The 19,198-nt window shown below is 40.2% G+C and overlaps 1 protein-coding gene across 1 annotated transcript in view; it reads right to left on the reverse strand.

Moving 5' to 3' along the window:
- Window positions 1-19,198, reverse strand: part of LOC111192012 (ribonuclease inhibitor-like) — a 30,119-nt gene that overhangs the window by 843 nt on the left and 10,078 nt on the right. Inside the window, exons 5-7 of the mRNA XM_049475740.1 lie at window positions 14,820-14,993; window positions 14,427-14,597; window positions 13,581-13,754 (exon numbers count right to left, since the gene is read on the reverse strand). Of these exons, the coding sequence (XP_049331697.1) occupies window positions 13,581-13,754; window positions 14,427-14,597; window positions 14,820-14,993 (519 nt within the window). The remainder of the gene's footprint in view (window positions 1-13,580; window positions 13,755-14,426; window positions 14,598-14,819; window positions 14,994-19,198) is intronic.

A 19,198-nucleotide genomic window follows, 5' to 3' on the forward strand; every position in this document is an offset into this window, starting at 1 on the left:
GGGTATCAGCACATTCATATGCAACTGGATTTCAGACGTCCTAATTGAAAGACCTAGTCTGTTACATCATACAACCTCTCCTCCTTATTAATAACCATGAACATCAGCATTCCACAAGATTGTGTTTTGAGCCCGACTCTCTACTTCCTGTTCGCCCATGACTGTGTTTCTGCTTAACACCCAGAAAACCAATGCGATCATTACAGATTTCAGGATAGAAGCCAGGCTTACTCACTAATCTACATCAGAGGAACTGCAGTAGAGCGGCTTCAAGTGCCTCTGTATGCATAGTTTCAGGTCAAAAAGATGCAGGAGCAGAGACTGAAGAAAATTTCCATTTGTCACAGGATCCTGGTGAACTTTAACCGCTCTACCATTGACAGCATACTCATCAACTGCATCTCTGTATGTTATGGCAACTACTGCGTTCAACAGGCACCCAGTTACCCACCATTTAGGATATTTACCACAAACATTGTCTGGGCAGGGTGAGAAACTTCATCAAGGACGTTTCTTATCTGAATTATGGACTTTTTACCCTTCACACGGGCAGGGGTTACAGGAGGCTCTGCTCCCACACGTGCAGCCTCAGACAGAGCTTTTTCCTGGGGCTGCATCTTTGCACCCACTGTACTGTAAATGTACTTCATTATTCATATTTGCCAAATCTATTACTGTGTTACTTATTTCCCAGAGTAATGTCCTTGATATTTATTTTATTGCAGAAACAATTGTTCTTTTCTGTAGATTACTGTCTACTCGCACTGCTCTTACAGTTAAAACCTTCACTTGCATTCTGCTGCTTCTAGTACATGCATACTGCATTTCTCTAAAAACTTTAAGTAAGTATTTCATTTATATACTGTATATGTACAGCTCTAAAAAAAACACAAACTATATATATAATCAAGAGGAAGATGGATGAAAACAAACAATCAAACCACCAAACTGAACTGCTTGAATTTTTGCACCAGTAATGGCAAAAAGTTATCCGAAAGCAGTGTGTAAGACTGGTGGAGGAGAACATGCCAAGAGGCATGAAAACAGGGTTTTTCCACCAAATATTGATTTCTGAACTCTTAAAACTTTATGAATATGAACATGTTTTTTTGCATTATTTGAGGTCTGAAAGCTCTGCTTTTTTTGTTATTTCAGCCATTTCTTATTTTCTGCAAAAACATTAGAAATGGATTCTAAGCATCTTCAAATGCTAGCTTTAAAAGCATATATATGGGCTCAGCCCTGTTAATTGTGTGTGTATGTATATATATATATATATATATATATATATATATATATATATATATATATATATATATATATACATATATATATCAGTGGCGTGCAGTGAATATAGTGGGTACCCCTTCGGCAACAATGAGCTCCGTTTATGACTAAGCCCTTCAGAACAGCACTGAGAAGGGGTTACACAGCCATGGCACGCCCCCGTAGTGAAAATCATGAATCTGATTGGTTAGACTGTCCTTCGACTTTGCTAATAGACTCATTACTACACTCTTCAAAAATCAGGAGAAGGGTCACGCAGAGACGTGGGCAGAAGCCATTTTAAAAAGCTTTGATTGGTTAAAACCGCTGTCAGTCAGATAAGAGTCCTATATAGTACACAGACTAATGCTTTAAATTAGTTGCTGTTTTTTTTTTTTATTTTAGCTAATGTATAAAATAAATTTGTACACTTACAATAGCTATGATATATATTTCCTGATTTTAAATTATGTAATTATTTACATGCATTTATTGTCGCCCCTTCTCTGCCTCATTGCACACCACTTGCTGCTGCTAAGGGTGGCCCGACCAGCTATTAGGTTTAGGGGTAATCACTTTTTCACACAGGGACATGTAGGTTTTTTCTCCCTTAATAATAAACACCTTTATTTAAAAATAGCTTTTTGTGTTTGCCTGTGTTGTCTTTAACTAATATTTAAATTGGATTGATGTTCCAAAACATTTAAGTGTGACAAACATGCAAACAATCTTTTTTTTTTCACACCACTGTATATATATATATATATCAGTGGCGGATGCTGGTCATTTAAGGAGCTAGGGGAAGCTCAATTTCGGCCTACATCTTAACATATGTAGTTTTATTTATACAAAAATTCTACTCTCCCTGAGATGTTTTTTTTGTAAACAAAAGGCATTATTTTCACTACACAACAAAAAGGTAAGAAAAAGACACATAAAAAAGACGCTGTGACATGAATAAACAAAAAAATGATCAGTAAAAAAACATTACGCAAAATCTTTAAAGTTGGTAAAGGAAAAAATGCAGGTAAATTTCCTTGAGTAATCCCTTTATTAATTTAAATTATTTAAATTATTTTTAATGATAACACAATACTTACTACTGGCCCCTGTTCATTTATATCCTGAGATAGTTTCATCAAGAGGCATGGCCATCAGTACATTTTATTTGTTACAGCACTTCCAGTCAGCCAGCTCACTTTATCATACCAGAACAGCTGAAAATACCTGTTACTTTTCCCCACCTCTTGCACTAAATTAATCAGAAAAGCACCGTAAATAGAAGCTTGATTTGTCTCTAGTCGTTATTAATAAAGAAAATGCCGCTATAAGGATTATGAAAGTCTCCGGTTCAACTCAGAACACTAAAAGATCGCTGATTCACTCATTTCGCTGTTAATCAAAAAGGGACTCCGCCTCAGACAGATCATCCAATCATCATGCAGAAGCTGAGCGTCCGGGCCGGCCGAGGCCAGCCCACTGCCCCATAGACCCCCAGAGACGCTGAGCGTCCGATGGGCGGGACAAAGCTCAGCATTTATCCAATGACTCGTCTCGTTTCTATATATATATACTCATTGTAATATATGCATATAAAGGATATATAGAGCCTTAGTTCATATATATGAACTAAGGCTCTATATATCCTTTATATGCATATATTACAATGAGTATCCTGATATATAATATTTAACACTATAAAGTGTAGTTAATTAGCTAATCAGTTGGAAAACATACAATTTAAGGCCAGAGACCAGGGTTAAGAAACTCATTTAAACTAAGTATAGAACTAAATTCTGGATATCCACAACATCCAGCTTCTAGCTAACTGGTTAGCTAAATAATTTTTTTTTAAATTATAGCTTACAGTAATCCTGCAATCCTAATTGCTAATTATAAAGTTAAGCTAACTGACTGTCACAGGCTGTAATTTATTAATCTCATAGTGGGTTTCATCTGTGTGTTTTGATTCAGAGACGAGTTTTTTTAAACAGCTATCAGAAACTATATATATAAATCATAATTCAGTGATTGAAATACTAATACTAAAACAAAGCAAATAGTATATATTTGGCAAACCAACTTCAACATAAAGATGAGAAATCAATTATCCTTTCAATCATATATTAATCAGACATAATTAATCACAAGAAATAAACAATGTTTTCCAGAAGTTTTACAGCCATTATATACAGTGCATCCGGAAAGTATTCACAGCGCTTCACTATTTCCACATTTTGTTACATTACAGTCTTATTCCAAATTGTATTAAATTAATCTCTTTCCTCAAAATTCTACACAAAATACCCCATTATGAACATGTGAAAAAAGTTTTCTTGAGAGTTCTGAAAATTTATGACAAATAAAAATCTAAGAAATCACATTTACGTAAGTATTCACAGCCTTCGCCATGAAGCTCAAAATTGAGCTCAGGTGCATCCTGTTTCCACTGATCATCCTTGAGATGTTTCTACAGTTTAAATGGAGTCCACCTGTGGTAAATCCAGTTGATTGGACCTGATTTGGAAAGGCACACACCTGTCTATATAAGGTCCCACAGTTAACTGCATGTCAGGCTGTGTCCAGAAACTTTTGCTACTCCTCCTCACCTACTCCTCCTTTCCTACTCCTCCTCTCCTACCCCGGAAAAAGGTGGAGGAATGGCGGAGAGGAGAGGAGGAGGAGGAATGGAGGGAAGGAGCTGTAATTGGGGAAATGGGACAGCTGATCCCTTTTAGATAGGATGTTGTCTACCAATGAACTGAGCCAATCACAACGCTCACTTTCAGCACGTTTCAGAACATTACTATCACACACAGCTAAAACTTCAGATATTCCAATAAAATCCTGTTTACTCCCAGCCGCATTTTTGGCCGCATCTCTGGCCAGTGACTCTGGCAGCCCTGTCTGACCTCAGCCTTATTAGGGGTTCGGTTTCCTCATCAGTCCCTAAGTTAAAATAAATAAGTAAATAAATTAATTTATTAAAATTATATATATATATTATGAATAATATATGGTTTTATATGTATAACATGATACACATAGGGTCATAAATATAGTTTTACTGAGCATACAGTTTATCTAAACTATAAATTATATTACTGCTTTACTGGCTGTTTAATTAGATAAGGAACCTAGTTAATTAATATGTTTATGACGTATATTTGGGCGTTGCCTTCCCCATTTTCACGTGCTCTGTGGGCGTGGATGCAGTGATGTAATTGGAAAATCCTTAAAAGTCTTCCGGAGTAGGATACACTGATGTAACCTCAGTTGGAAGCCTACTACAGGTGGATTTTAAGCGGCTTCTTTTGTCTCCTACGGTATTCGGACAGGCGGCAAGATGGCGTCATAAAATCAGTTTCCGGGTCACGGAGAAGAGGAGGAGGATCGGTAGGAAAAAGGAGACACTTGTTTCTGGACGCAGCCTCAGAGTGCAAACACCAAGCATGAAGTCAAAGGAATTGTCTGTAGACCTCAGAGACAAAATTGTCTGGAGGCTCAAATCTGGGGAAGGATACAGAAACATTTCTGCTGCTTTGAAGGGCCCAATGAGCACAGTGGCCTCCATCATTCGTAAATGGAAGAAATTTGGAACCACCAGGACTCTTCGTAGAGCTGTCCGGCCGTCTAAATTGAGCGATCGGGGGAGAAGGGCCTTGGTCAGGGAGGTGACCAGGAACCCGATGGCCACTCTGTCAGACCTCCAGCGTTCCTCCGTGGAGAGAGGAGAACCTTGCAGAAGGACAACCATCTCTGCAGCAATCCACCAATCAGGCCTGTATGGCAGAGTGGCCAGGCGAAAGCCACTCCTTAGTAAAAGGCACAAGGCAGCCCGTCTGGAATTTGACAAAAGGCACCTGAAGGACTATCAGACCATGAGAAACAAAATTCTCTGGTCTGATGAGACAAAGATTGAACTCTTTGGTGTGAATGCCAGGCGTCATGTTTGGAGGAAACCAGGCACTGCTCATCACGAGGCCAATACCATCCCTACAGTCAAGCATGGTGGTGGCAGCATCATGCTATGGGGATGTTTTTCAGCAGCAGGAACTGGCAGACTAACCAGGATAGAGGGAAAGATGAATGCAGCAATGTACAGAGACATCCTGGATGAAAACCTGCTCCAGAGAACTCTTGACCTCAGACTGGGGCGACGGTTCATTTTTCAGCAAGACAACGATCCGAAGCACACAGCCTTCTACAAAGTATTAAGCAAAGGCTGTGAATACTTATGTAAATATGATTTCTTTGTTTTTTAATTTTAATAAATTTTCAAAACTCTCAAGAAAACTTATAATGGGGTATTTTGTGTAGAATTTTGAGGAAAGATATTAATTTAATACAATTTGGAATAAGGCTGTAACGTAACAAAATGTGGAAAAAGTGAAGCGCTGTGAATACTTTCCGGATGAACTTTATATATATACAGTGGTGTGAAAAAGTGAAGTCCACCAAAAGATCCTTAAAAGCTACACATCATGCCGAGATACAAAGAGATTCAGGAACAATTGAGAAAGAAGGTAATTGAGATCTATCTGTCTGGAAAGGGTTATAAAGTCATTTCCAAAGCTTTGGGAATCCAGCGAACCACAGTGAGTGCCATTGTCCACAAATGGTGAAGACATGTAACAGTGGTGAACCTTCCCAGGAGTGGCCGGCCGCCCAAAATTACCGCAAGAGCGCAGCGACAACTCATCCAAGAGGTCACAAAAGACCCCACAACAACATTAAAAGAACTACAGACCTCACTTGCCTCAGTTAAGGTCAGTGTTCATGCCTCCACCATCAGAAAGAGACTGGACAATAAAGGCCTACATGGCAGAGTACAACAACCACTGCTGAGCAAAAAGAACATTAAAGCTTGTCTCAACTTTTCCAGAACACATCTTGATCCCCAAGACTTTTGGGAAAACATTCTGTGGACTGATGAGACAAAAGTTGAACTCTTTGGAAGGTGTGTCTCCCATCTGGTGTAAAAGAAACACTGCATTCCAGAAAAAGAACATTATACCAACAGTAAAATGGTGGTGGTAGTGTGATTGTCTGGTGCTGTTTTGCTACGTCAGGGACTGGAAGGCTTGCTGTGAAAAATTAAACTATGAATTCTGCTGTCTACCAAAAGATCCTGAAGGAGAATGTACAACCATCTGTTTGTGACCTCAAGCTGAAATGAACTTGGGTTCTGCAGCAGGACAATGATCCAAAACACACCAGCAAGTCCACCTCTGAATGGCTGAAGAAAAACAAAATGAAGACTTTGGCCTAGTCAAAGTCCTGACCTGAATCTGATTGAGATGCTGTGGCATGACCTTAAAAAGGCCATTCATGCTCAAAAACCCTCCAATGTGGCAGAATTACAACAATTCTGCAAAGATGAGTGGAGCCAAAATTCCTCCACAACGCTGTAAAAGACTCATTGCAAGTTATCACAGATGCTTGGTTGCAGTTGCTGCTGCTAAGGGTGGCCCAACCAGCTATTAGGTTTAGGGGTAATCACTTTTCACACAGGGACATGTAGGTTTTTCCTCCCTTAATAATAAACACCTTCATTTAAAAATGGCATTTTGTGTTTACCTGTGTTGTTAATATTTAAATTGGTTTGATGTTCCAAAACATTTAAGTGTGACAAACATGCAAACAAACAATCTTTTTTTCACACCACTGTATATATATATATATATATATATATATATATATATATATATATATATATATGATTCTGCTATAAACTCTGTTTTGGTTCACTTAGATTCATATATAATTGTTTGTTAATTGTTTGATTTTCTGTTCTATTGTATCTTCCAATTTTTTTTTTGTTTTTCTTGTGAGATTTTATGTGATAATGCCTCTGACTGCCTTCCCAGCTTATCATAGCAGAGAGGATGAGATGTCTGGAGAGTCACTCATCTTTAGATAGAATACCCACTCTCGCCTTATTTGTGTATTAAAATCAGAGTATTCTAATAGTAAAATATTTAAGGCACCATTTTGTCTGGATGTTGGTGTGTGTTTGAGTATGTATGGACAGATACAGGAGCATGATCACTAATGACAAGTGGGTGAATTGTTTTATCTGAAATATTGGACATAAGCAAGTAACTGACAATATATAGGTTGATCCTTGCTGAACATTGGTGGGCTAAGGATGAATATAAATACTGCTTTATAGATAGATTTCTTACACTCCAACTGTTGCTAAGGCCATAGTCATCCATGTACTGCTTTATTACATTGGTAGAGTGCAAGTTCCTTACATTACCAGAGATGATTGAGTGGTTGATTGTTGGGATAATCTCCAGCTCTAATAAAGTTATTTAAATTAAACAGAGAGGCAAAACATTGATGAAATAAACCAGTTTGGGCCATATATATTTGCAGGTGTGTATATTGTATGATTGATAGATGGAGTAATGATGACAAATATTCAGTCTGGATCAATGACTGGTTATAACTAAATTGAATGTTTTTGGTTTTACTAAAATTTATATGTGTCACGTCTTGGCCTCGTCTCGTGTCTCTGTGTGTCTTCCCCACGTGACCTGTGCTCCCCTGTGTCTCCTGTCAGTACGTTTCCGGGGAGGATTTTCTTGGGGGGGCGCTAAGGGTTGGTGCGGTTAGCCTCGGTGCCTCCGTGTACCCGAGGCTCAAGGAGCGGGATCCATGGGACTTTCTCGGGTGCGCTCCCAGCAGCTCCGAGGACGAAGAGGAGCTCTACACTGCACCAGCCCGCACTCCATTGCCGTTTCCTCCTGGGGCTGTACTCTACCCGGCTCTCGGCCGCACAGCTCCTAAGGCCATCCCAACTCCCGTGACTCCGTGACTCTTGCGGCCAAGCCGTCGCGCTCCGTGAAGCCCACGGCTGAGCCGCGCTCCGTGACTCTTGCGGCCAAGTCGCCGCGCTCCGTGAAGCCCGCGGCCGAGCCGCGCTCCGTGACTCTCGCGGCCGAGACGACGCGCTCCGTGAAGCTCGCGGCCAGGACGCCGCGCTCCGGGAAGCCCGCGGCCAAGACGCCGCGCTCTGTGACTCTCATGGCTGCAAAGCCGCACTCTGTGACTCTCACGGCCGAGACGGTGCACTCAGTGAAGCCCGCGGCTGAGACGCCACTCTCTGGGACTGCTGCGGTGGCCGAGCCTCTCAAGCCTCTGTGTCTGCTCCAGCTGTTCAAGCCTCCGTGTCAGCTCCCGCTGCCAGAGTCGCCGCGCCGCCAGCACCAGCTCCCGCTGCCAGAGTTGCCGCGCCGCCAGCACCGGCTCCCGCTGCCGGAGTCGCTGCACCGCCAGCACCAGCTCCTGCTGCCAGAGTCGCCGCGCCGCCAGCACCAGCTCCTGCTGCCAGAGTCGCCGCGCCACCAGCACCTGCTCCCGCTGCCCGAGTCGCCACCCCACCGGTTCCTGCTCCCAGAACTGTGTTTGGATCCAGGACTCGTTTACCCAGGCAGGCAGCGAGGCCCCCGGACTTTAACCCCAGAACTGTGCCCAGGCTGGCTCCTCAGACTTTGCCTCAGACTTTTGCCAGCCCTGGGCACCCACCTATGTTTTTTGTACCCCTGTTTCTCCCTGTCTTGGTCCCCGTGTCTGTGTTTGTTCCGGTTCCCATCCCTGGTGGTTTCTCCGTGCCTGTCCCTGTCACTGTGTTTGTGTCTGTCCCTGTTAATGTCCTCGTCCCTGTTCCCATGTCCAGTCCCGTCCAGTCTCCTGTCCAGTTTCATGTCCAGTCCCCTGTTCGGTCTCCGTCCCCTGTCCAGTGTCCTGTCCTGTCTCCGTCTCCTGTCCAGTTCCCCGTCCAGTCTCCGTCTCCTGTCCAGTTCCCCGTCCAGTCTCCGTCTCCTGTTCAGTTCCCCGTCCAGTCTCCGTCTCCTGTTCAGTTCCCCGTCCAGTCTCCCGTTCAGTCTCCCGTCCAGTCTCTGTCCTCTGTCCTGTCTCCGTTTCAGTCCCCGTTCTCGTCTCCTGTTTTTCCCGGCCTTTCCCTGCCGCCGCCCCCCGGGGTTCGTTTTTACACGCCTCGGGAGCTGCGCATTTAGGGGGAGGCTTCTCCTGGCCTCGTCTCGTGTCTCTGTGTGTCTTCCCCACGTGACCTGTGCTCCCCTGTGTCTCCTGTCAGTACGTTTCCACCTGTGTTTATTGTAGCTACACCCCCTAGCCCCAGGTGTTTCTAATTCTAGTGTGTTTCCTGTTTGTTAAATAGATCTCCTGTGCCACTTTGTCTCCGTCGGTCTTTGCACCTTCCCCTGTTGTTTTGTCTCTCTGTACTTCGTAGTTTATCCGTGTTTCATAGCCTCTGTTCCTTGTTATTTTCCCTGTTTATTGCCCTGCTCCGTTTAGTCTTCCTAGTCTTGTTTATTTTTCTAGTTTATTTCCCTTGTATATATTTCCCTGCCCTGTTTGGTTTGTTTATTATTATATTCTCTATTATTATATCATCAAATTTGCTGACGACACAACAATTGTTGGCCTGATCTCAAACAACGACGAATCGGCCTACAGAGAGGAGGTTAACATCCTGGAAAACTGGTGCCAGGAGAATAACCTCTCTCTAAACGTCAGCAAGACCAAAGAGCTGATCGTGGACTTCAGGAAGCAGGAGAAAGCATACTCGTCGATCTCCATCAACGGGACTGCGGTGGAGAGGGTCAGCAGCTTCAAGTTTCTGGGTGTTCACATCAGCGAGGATCTGACATGGACAGAACACACCACACGGGTGGTGAAGAAGGCACAACAACGCCTGTACTTCCTTAGACGGCTGAGGAGGTTTGGTCTGAACCCCAGCATCCTCAGGACTTTCTACACCTGCACTGTGGAAAGCATTCTGACGGGCAGCATCACCACCTGGTATGGGAACTGTACTGCTCTGGAGCGGAAATCCCTGCAGAGGGTTGTGCGCACAGCGCAGTACATCACTGGGGTTGAGCTCCCAAACCTTTTGGATTTATACACCAACCGCTGCCTGAGGAAATCCAAAAAGATCATGAAGGACCCGTTCCATCCAAGCCATTCCCTGTTTTCACAGCTGCCGAGTGGAAGGAGGCTCAGAAGCTTGAAGACCAGAACCAGCCGGTTCCGAGACAGCTTCTTCCCCCAAGCAACCAGGCTGTGGAATAGCCAGTAGAACGGTGTTCTGCCCAACCCACCCCACTGACACCCATACAAACTCTGCACCCTGCACTTTACTTTACACTGCATCTATCAGACTTTCCCATATTATACAGCATTCTGCCCCCTGCACTCCCCACTCAACTCATTCCTTACCTGCACTTACTCATAGCTATACTGTCACATACTGACTACTTCCACACTATCCGCATATCTACATCTGTGCATATCTGTTCTGTGCAATATTTGTCTATAGTGTAAGTTATCATGTTTATTGTAATTAAGTGTATTGTAAATAGTGTTTATACTGTAAGTTATCTGTATGTCCTTTTTTTATATATTTTATATTATTTTATTACTCTCTTGTAAATATTATTCTTTGCGCATTGGTGGGAATCTGCACCCAAGTTTTTCACTCACATGTACACCTGTACTCTGTGACGTGACAATAAAATCTTGAATCTTGAATCTTGAATCTAGTTTGTTTGTTTTAGTTCTCTGGTTCCTCTCGTTTGTTTCTGGTTATTTTCAGTCATTTAGTTTATTCCCTAGTTCATTGTATATATCTCCCTGTTCCGTGTTTTAGTGTTTACTTGTTTCTTGTTACTTGTTATTTATTTATTAAATTATTATTTATTATTTCACCCTACCTGCACTTGTGTCCGCCTCCTCGTCTCCCTGCCTGGGTATTCCTGACAATATGCCTCTTTGCTTACTATTGTATGTTGAAGAAATTATTCTATCAATTTTTTTTCATTTAGGATTCATTAGGATTCTGCATCAGTTAAGTGAGTTTTCTGTAGGACGCTTATGTCTGCCTTTAATTTAACCCTTTAAAATGCCTTGTCCCATATAGGGCTACAGGTGCAGATGATACAAAACCCCTTTTTTCTGCAGTAAAATAACTCATTTACATTCTGAAAATTTGAGGTCTTTGAAATCTTCTACAGGACACTTTCTAGAAGCTGCCTGTTTTTCTCTACTCCACTTAATAATTTCAGATCTAACAGGAATCATCCCAAATTCTTTTTAGATTTTCTACTACAATTAGAATTATGCTTTTCAGTAATGTTCCTTATCAAACATGAAGGCTTTTAAATGTAATGCTTGAATAGAAATCCTCAAGATTTAGTAGGGTAATGTCCTGGCTGGTTATTAATCGGATGGTTAATTACTTTGAGTGTTTTTGATTTGGTGCTGAAACTGCGAATATGCCATGTAATTCCATGTACATGTGATGGGTGTGGTGTTCTGGAAGTGAGGTGTGTTCAGGTAAATTTCTGGTGTTTTTCTCCAACTTAGCAGCGGAAAACACTGGTGCACCACTGACTAATTTATGCCCTGACAGCCGCTCAATCCTATCTTAACTAAGCAGGTGCGCCATGCACGAAGCACACACTCAGCGGGTATACAGCCCAGCTCCTTACATACAGCACAGCATACAACACCAGCTTTTACATAAACAATAAACAAAATACCAATTAACATTGACAAAATAACATAACTGTTCCTGTAAATAAACTGCTGGTGCATCAGACCGAGCAGGTCAGATTCCTCTACTGAGATGCGCAGCGCGATGCACTGTTAAGATGCCAATGCACCAAAGTCAAAGCACTCTTTACTCTTAAAGGGAATGGTTGTTTTTTGATTGTTTTTTTTTATTGTTTTTTTCCTGTTATGCCCAAAACACACCCATGATTATTTAAGAGTATTGTTACATGCCTTTTGTGTGTTTTGAGCTGCACAAGGCATGTTTTTAATCAAAGATGCATTGACTCACCCAAATGTGTGTGAACAGTTCTGTGAAGCATTGCCAGCCTAGCTATGCCAGTATAGGAAAGATTAGCATATGTAAATGTAACTGAACTGAGAAGTGGCAGAGAACATGAACACAAAGTTGAGAAACAGACAATAAACAAGAGAACATGACACACAGAGGAGACGTTAATAGACAATAAAAAAACACATAGATGAACGATGTAAAAAAACAGAGACATTAGTAAAAAGAGAGACAGACTACCAGAGAGAAAAAGAGAGACAGAGTACCAGAGAGAAAATGAGAAACAGAGAGAGTACCAGAGAGAAACAGAGAGAGTACCAGAGACAAACAGAGAGAGTACCAGAGAGAAAAAGAGAGACAGAAAGAGTACCAGAGAGAAAAAGAAAAACAGAGAGAGTACCAGAGAAAAAAGAGAAACAGAGAGAGAACCAGAGAGAAAAAGAGAAACAGAGAGAGAGAGTACCAGAGAGAAAAAGAGAGACAGAGAGAGTACCAGAGAGAAAAAGGGAGACAGAGAGTACCAGAGAAAAAAGAGAAACAGAGAGAGTACCAGAGAGAAAAAGAGAGACAGAGAGAATACCAGAGAGAAAAAGAGAGACAGAGAGAGTACCAGAGAGAAAAAGGGAGACAGAGAGAAAAAGAGAGACAGAGAGAAAAAGAGAGACAGAGAGAGTACCAGAGAGAAAAAGAGAGACAGAGAGAGTACCAGAGAGAAAAAGGGAGACAGAGAGAAAAAGAGAGACAGAGAGAGTACCAGAGAGAAAAAGAGAGACAGAGAGAGTACCAGAGAGAAAAAGAGAGAACCAGAGAGAAAAAGAGAGACAGAGAGAGTACCAGAGAGAAAAAGAGAGACAGAGAGAGTACCAGAAAGAAAAAGAGACAGAAAGAAAAAGAGACAGAGAGAGAGGAGCAATCTTAACTGCCTATTAAAAACAAGGCATCAAATGGAACAGAAAACCCTGGTCAAACAGAGGTGTTAGAAAATTAGAATGACTACTGCAGTAGTAGTATATAGTCTATGAATTATCAGAAGAGCAGATTTTGGAATACAGATTTCGGAATAACTGTCCATCTATGTAGAGTTTGTCGACCACTAATATTGCACATTTGTTGTTGGCACACTTTTCTTACCTACATTCATGTATCTCTAATGGAAGATGGTTGTTTATTCCATAGCTTGTGTTCATGTATAATATCCCTTTGCTTCGGACCAGCTCTTTCTGTTAAAAGTGTTCAAGTTTTGCTATGATGGGTCGTGGTCTGTTGCCGTCTTGTTTGCAGAGACGGTGCACATGGTAAAAAAAAACTACACCCTCTACCACCTGTCATGATTACTATTGCCATTTAAGTAAATACCACTGTATGTTGCACTTGCTTCTGTACCTGTACACTGCACGATGACAACGTTTAATGTAATCTAATTACTTTATTCACTCACCTTAGTTTCTCTAGCTTACACTGACGATTGGAAAGTAGGTCAATCAAATTCTGGAATCCTAACTTTCCAAGTTTATTGTCAGTCAGATCCAGCTCTCTCAGGTGTGAGGGGTTTGAGTTTAGAGCTGAAATCAGAGCTTCACAGCCTTCCTCCTTTATTCTGCATTTGTTAAGCCTGCAAACATGAAAACATAATTGTTTTACAAAACCAAAAAGCTATATATATATATTTCTTAGATTTTACCAAAATAAAACCCTCTGGAATATAATCAAGAGGAAGATGGATGATCACAAGCCATCAAACCAAACTGAACACCTTACACAGATGTTTTTTCTTGACATTCTCAAACTATAAGAAATAAATCTTTCTGCTTTCTTTTTATTTAAAAGTAATAATCTAACACTATAATTTAATGCTTTTATGTTTCTATCCACACGAGTTAGGTTACTTACTGTAGTTTCTGATTCTTCAGTAGGGTACTGATCTCTTTCATTTCTGAATCTTATAATGTATATATATGTCTGTTATTTTCAGTTCAGTAATGGCGGTGCTCGGAGCTGAAGCTAGCGGGATGTAAACAGAGGTTATTAATAAACTTCTTGTGCACATTTTAAGATTCTACAAGGAGGTGTGGAGCTACTCTGAGCTGGATAACGGTGAAAAAAGCTATTTATCAGGGTAAATTATGCCCCGTATCACCCAGTCTGAAGGGTGTTTGGACAAACTGTTAAAATTTCTGGATCTCGGAACGCTGTGGGAGAACGGAGGCATGCTATTCATCAAAGGTAAGTACTTTATATCATGTTTTACTACAACAAAAGTCCATTTTACACTAGAGGTACTTACAGTAGTTTCTGTAGTTTACACTCCTGATTCTTCAGTAGGATACTGATCTCTTTCATTTCTGAATCTTTCAATGTATTCTTACTTAGATCCAGCTTTCTGATGTGTGATGGATTTGTACATAGGGCTGAGGCAAGAGCAGCCAAATCTTGGTCTGTTACTTTCTTACCTAATCTGCAAAACAGAAAAGGTAGAGGGTACAATTATGACCAGACTAAATATGACTTAAATATGAATACATTTCATAAATGTTTATGATCTCTAGAGGGACATCAACAAAAATATTATAACCTCAAAATAGCATTTCAGCAAAGTGTTTAGATCAAAATGCATCTGATTTTGAAAGTGATTCAAATCTATATATAATAAACACTTTATAAAAATAGTGATACTTACTTCAGGCTTTCCAGTTTACAAGTAGGATTCTTTAGTAGACTGCAGATGTTTTGCAGTCCTGACTTTCCCAGTTCATTCTTATATAAATCCAGTTCTCTTAAGTGTGAGGGATTTGAGGTTAGGGCTGAAATCAGATCAGCACACCCTTTCTCTTTTATACCAGTACATTTAAGCCTGCAAACCAAGAGAGAGATTATTTGTTTTCTATTATCCCAGATAATAATTAGATTATGATGAATCCCTTGTGACCAGCACAACCCCTCAACTCCAACCCCCCAATTCCAACTTTGAGCACCTGCCCCTCCAAATGTCTCTGCATGACCCTGCTTGTGACCCTGGTGATCTGGTGTTGTGCGTTCATTGAACGCAACACATTTTTAAATAAAGAACTTGAACGTGAATTATTTCACAGTATGTGTCATGAACGGCAGACATCACTGTAAATGAACGTTTGCTAGAGAGCGCGGAGCACGAGGGCGAGAGAGAGAGAAAGAGAGAGAGAGAGAGACCAACTACGGGACTGCGCGAGAGAGAGAGAGAGAGAGAGAGAGAGAGAGAGTGGAAGGCTAGTGGAAGTGATGACACGGAGACAGACACCAATTCTCCTATGAACATTTTCATCACCTGGTAAGAAACCCACAATTGCAGTGTCATGAGCAAATGTCTACAATGAGCAGTTTCAGAGAACGTATAGTGATTTCTAGCTTGTAGTGTGAAAAAAAGTATTTATTTGAATATCTCACAAAAAAAGTAAAATGAACTGAACTTTGAACTAGTTCAGAATTAAAATTGTGAACTTTGAACGTGAACTGTTCACTATGAGCATGTATGAACTGAACTTGAACTAGTTCAGAAAAGCTGTGAACTGGCACAACACAGCCAGCCATGGCCTCATGTTTACAGAAGTGGGTGTGGGACCAGCAGTTTTGATCCTTTCGACTGAGCATGGCATGACTTCCTGAGCATTGCCTAACCACCGTTACTTCTTGGACAGTGATATGGCTGCCCATTATTTATCTACAAAGCTTCATAATTTCAGAGGATCAGAAGCAATTGAGTTCATCATAAATAAAATGTTAATTTTTAATACTTTATGACTGTCTGAAGTCTGGAACTCATGGACATCACCAAACACTGGGTTTCCTTCTTGATAATGCTTTGCCAGATCTTTACTGCAGCTGTCTTCATTTATTGCTGATTTCTGCATCTTTCTACCTTTAGTTTATTTTAGTAAGCGAGTGAAATTCTGAGATGAAGCTAGTGTTATAGGATGTAAACAGTGTTTTTTTTTTAATAAGCTTCTTGTGCATTTATAAGTTATTAATTCCCTTATTTTAAACATCAGGTCTCTCCGGATTCTAGCAAGGAGGTGTGGAGCTACTTTGAGCTGGATAATGATGGAAAAAGCTATTTATCGGGGCAAATTATGCCCCGTATCACCCAGTCTGAAGGGTGTTTGGACCTTTGCTATTCATCAGACCTTTGCTATTCATCAAAGGTAAGTACTTTTTATCATGTTTTACTCAGTGTTGGGAAGCAACGGATTACATGTAACGGCGTTACGTAATCAGATTACAAATTATGAGTAACTGTAATCCGTTACAGTTACTGCTTCAGTAAGTGGTAATCAGATTACAGTTACTCTGCTAAAATAAAAGGATTACATTGCGGTACTTTTCTATTTTTGGTCTTCCAACACTGACAAAACGCAATCACATTCACATAAATCACGACATCAAAATATTCTATGATTCACAACCTCCTGCTCAGAATGTTTTCACTGCAGAAGCGCCCCCTAGCCCGTCGGCGGGCCCGTTCTGACTATGTAAAGTAGAATGCTTATAAGCGTCAAATATTCTAAACACACCGACCAAATAACCGACTCATATTCTTTAGTACTAATTTAACTACCTGCATGCAAATTTACAACCATCTACATGAAACCAGTCGCCAGAAATCTGGCGACTGAAAACAGCCTGTTTTTTCACATTGTTTACATGGGGAACACGCCTCCCCAACAAAATAGCCTTATAAAATATTATTAGTATATAAAATAACATCATATTACATTATAGAAAATTCACTTACTATCTCAGCATCCACAATACAGCACTGAATCGCAGATAAAATATCCATAAAGTCCTTTATTCGCCTGCTCACTTCTCCTCACAAACATGCGTTTATTTTCAGCGCAGCTGAAACGTAATATTCTCAGGCTCCTAGCGACCACACAATGTAATATTTTCACGTAAAGTTGTACGTGAATACAAAGCTAAGGATGTCCTCTTCTAGATTCTGTGTTTTTTATTGGTCCACAAACCACTATTTTTCTTGAGTGATCGTCTTTTGAACCAATAACGTGAGCGCTGGATCAATCCAATCCAATCAAATCAGGTCATAGCCTTTCTGCAGCGTCACAAAAGTATTGACACCTATTTCAACCAATAGTCCACCCTTAGACGAAAACATTGGTATGTAATTTGCCCTGATTGGTCTCAGGTGAATTATTGTTTACTGTTTATGATTACACTGCATTTGACATTTAATAATAAAACATTCAAATTATATTTTGTTTGCATTTGTGAGTTCTTAGAAAAGGAACAGATTGTAATCGCATTAAATCCTATTGGACCGAATTGTATCGTATAAAGACATAATTTGAGGTATCGTACATTATCGTATCGCTGACTAAAATAATCGTATTGTATCGTATCGTAATGAATCTTGTGATTTACACCCCTAGATAATCCTGGCAAAAAATCCACCTGCAGAAAGTGGCAAACCTGCAAATAGATAGCTTACAGTTGTTGTTACATTGTTTGGTTTTTAATGATTTTATCATCAATTTATAGAAGTGTTTTATAAAATTGTTTGATTAAATGGTTTCATAAGTATTTTTATAGGGTGATTGAAAAGGCTGTTTTATTTGTCTATCTATTAACTGGAAGGAAAAAAATAAAACAATAATATGCAATATGTGGTTGCTACATTCATTCAGGCTTAAAAAAACGACAATATTGTAAGTAATCCAAAGTAATCAGATTACGCTACTCACTTGAAGTAATGTAACTGATTACGTTACAAATTACATTTTGAGTGATGTAATCAGTAATCTGTAAGGGATTACATTTTAAAAGTAACCTTCCCAACACTGGTTTTACTACAACAAAAGTCCATTTTACACCGGAGTTCTTCTTTAAGTATGATGCTTACAGAACACTTCTACTCAAGTCACTTTTTGACAGTATATAGCATTATAAGTTTTGCAAAGGAGTTGATTGACAAGGTCTCATACATTGTTCAGCAAATTAGACTTGCTGATGTTTGACAACACTGCCCTCTGCTGTTGGTTTTATTGTCTATTGGCTTCATTCTTCACAGACATAACTTAATTTCCCATTACAGTGTGGCTCATGGCTGATTTTGTGTAGCTTTTGTAAAATGATTAGTTTTTGTTCAGTTTAGTGTTTCCTAAACTTAGTGTTTGATTTTTTTGTTCTTGCTTTGTCATGTCTTGACATGTAGGCTAACATCTGATATTAAAACTAAAAAGGTTTGATGCTAGAAATGTGTTTCCATTCAGTGCTTGTATTCTTAGATACTCCTTGTTAATAGAGGTGGCCTAACTCCCTTTTTCCAGGCAAGGTTTAGTAAAACAATGTATGTGTGTTATTTTCAAATTTAGCTCATTCTGCCCACCCTGTGTGGTGTTTTGATGTAAGTAACAGCATCCTCGATTTTCAAATTGCTATATTTATTTGCTGACAATTTTCTTATACTGTTTTTTTTCCTGAATTAAGTTTTTATTAACATTCTGTATCACCACCTATCACAGCAGTGATGCTGGAGTTTTTAAACACTGTATCAAATCACTATTAAACAATCCTACCTACAGCTGCTTCACCTTGTAGATAAAGTCAGAGACAGAAGCTCTGAATCTGTTGCTGCACAGTTTGTGTTGTTTATTCTCTAGCCCACAGAACACTATTTAGCTGGATATTTTTGGTTGGTGGACTATTCTCAGTCCAGCAGTGACACTGAGATGTTTAAACACTCCAGCAGCACTGCTGTGTTTAATCCGCTCATACCAGCACAAAACACACTAACACCTCATACACCTTCACCACCATACCAGTAAATATTAGCTGCCCTCTGTTTTTTTTTACTTTAAAATAAAATGGTGATATGCTTTTATATGTGTAATTTCATATTTTAGCTACTCAACTAGTTACACCCATTGCACCAGTACATAAAATAGCATATATGCTTTTTTTAATGGCTACCCATATAGCTATTTATTTGATATGTGTTTAAAACTTAAGGCTTATTTACATGATTAGCAGAGTGTTCTGCAAAACACAATGGCATATGGGATTAAA

This window comes from Astyanax mexicanus, chromosome 3 (assembly GCF_023375975.1).
Source record: "Astyanax mexicanus isolate ESR-SI-001 chromosome 3, AstMex3_surface, whole genome shotgun sequence".
In the NCBI taxonomy this organism is placed as follows: Eukaryota; Metazoa; Chordata; class Actinopteri; order Characiformes; family Acestrorhamphidae; genus Astyanax; species Astyanax mexicanus.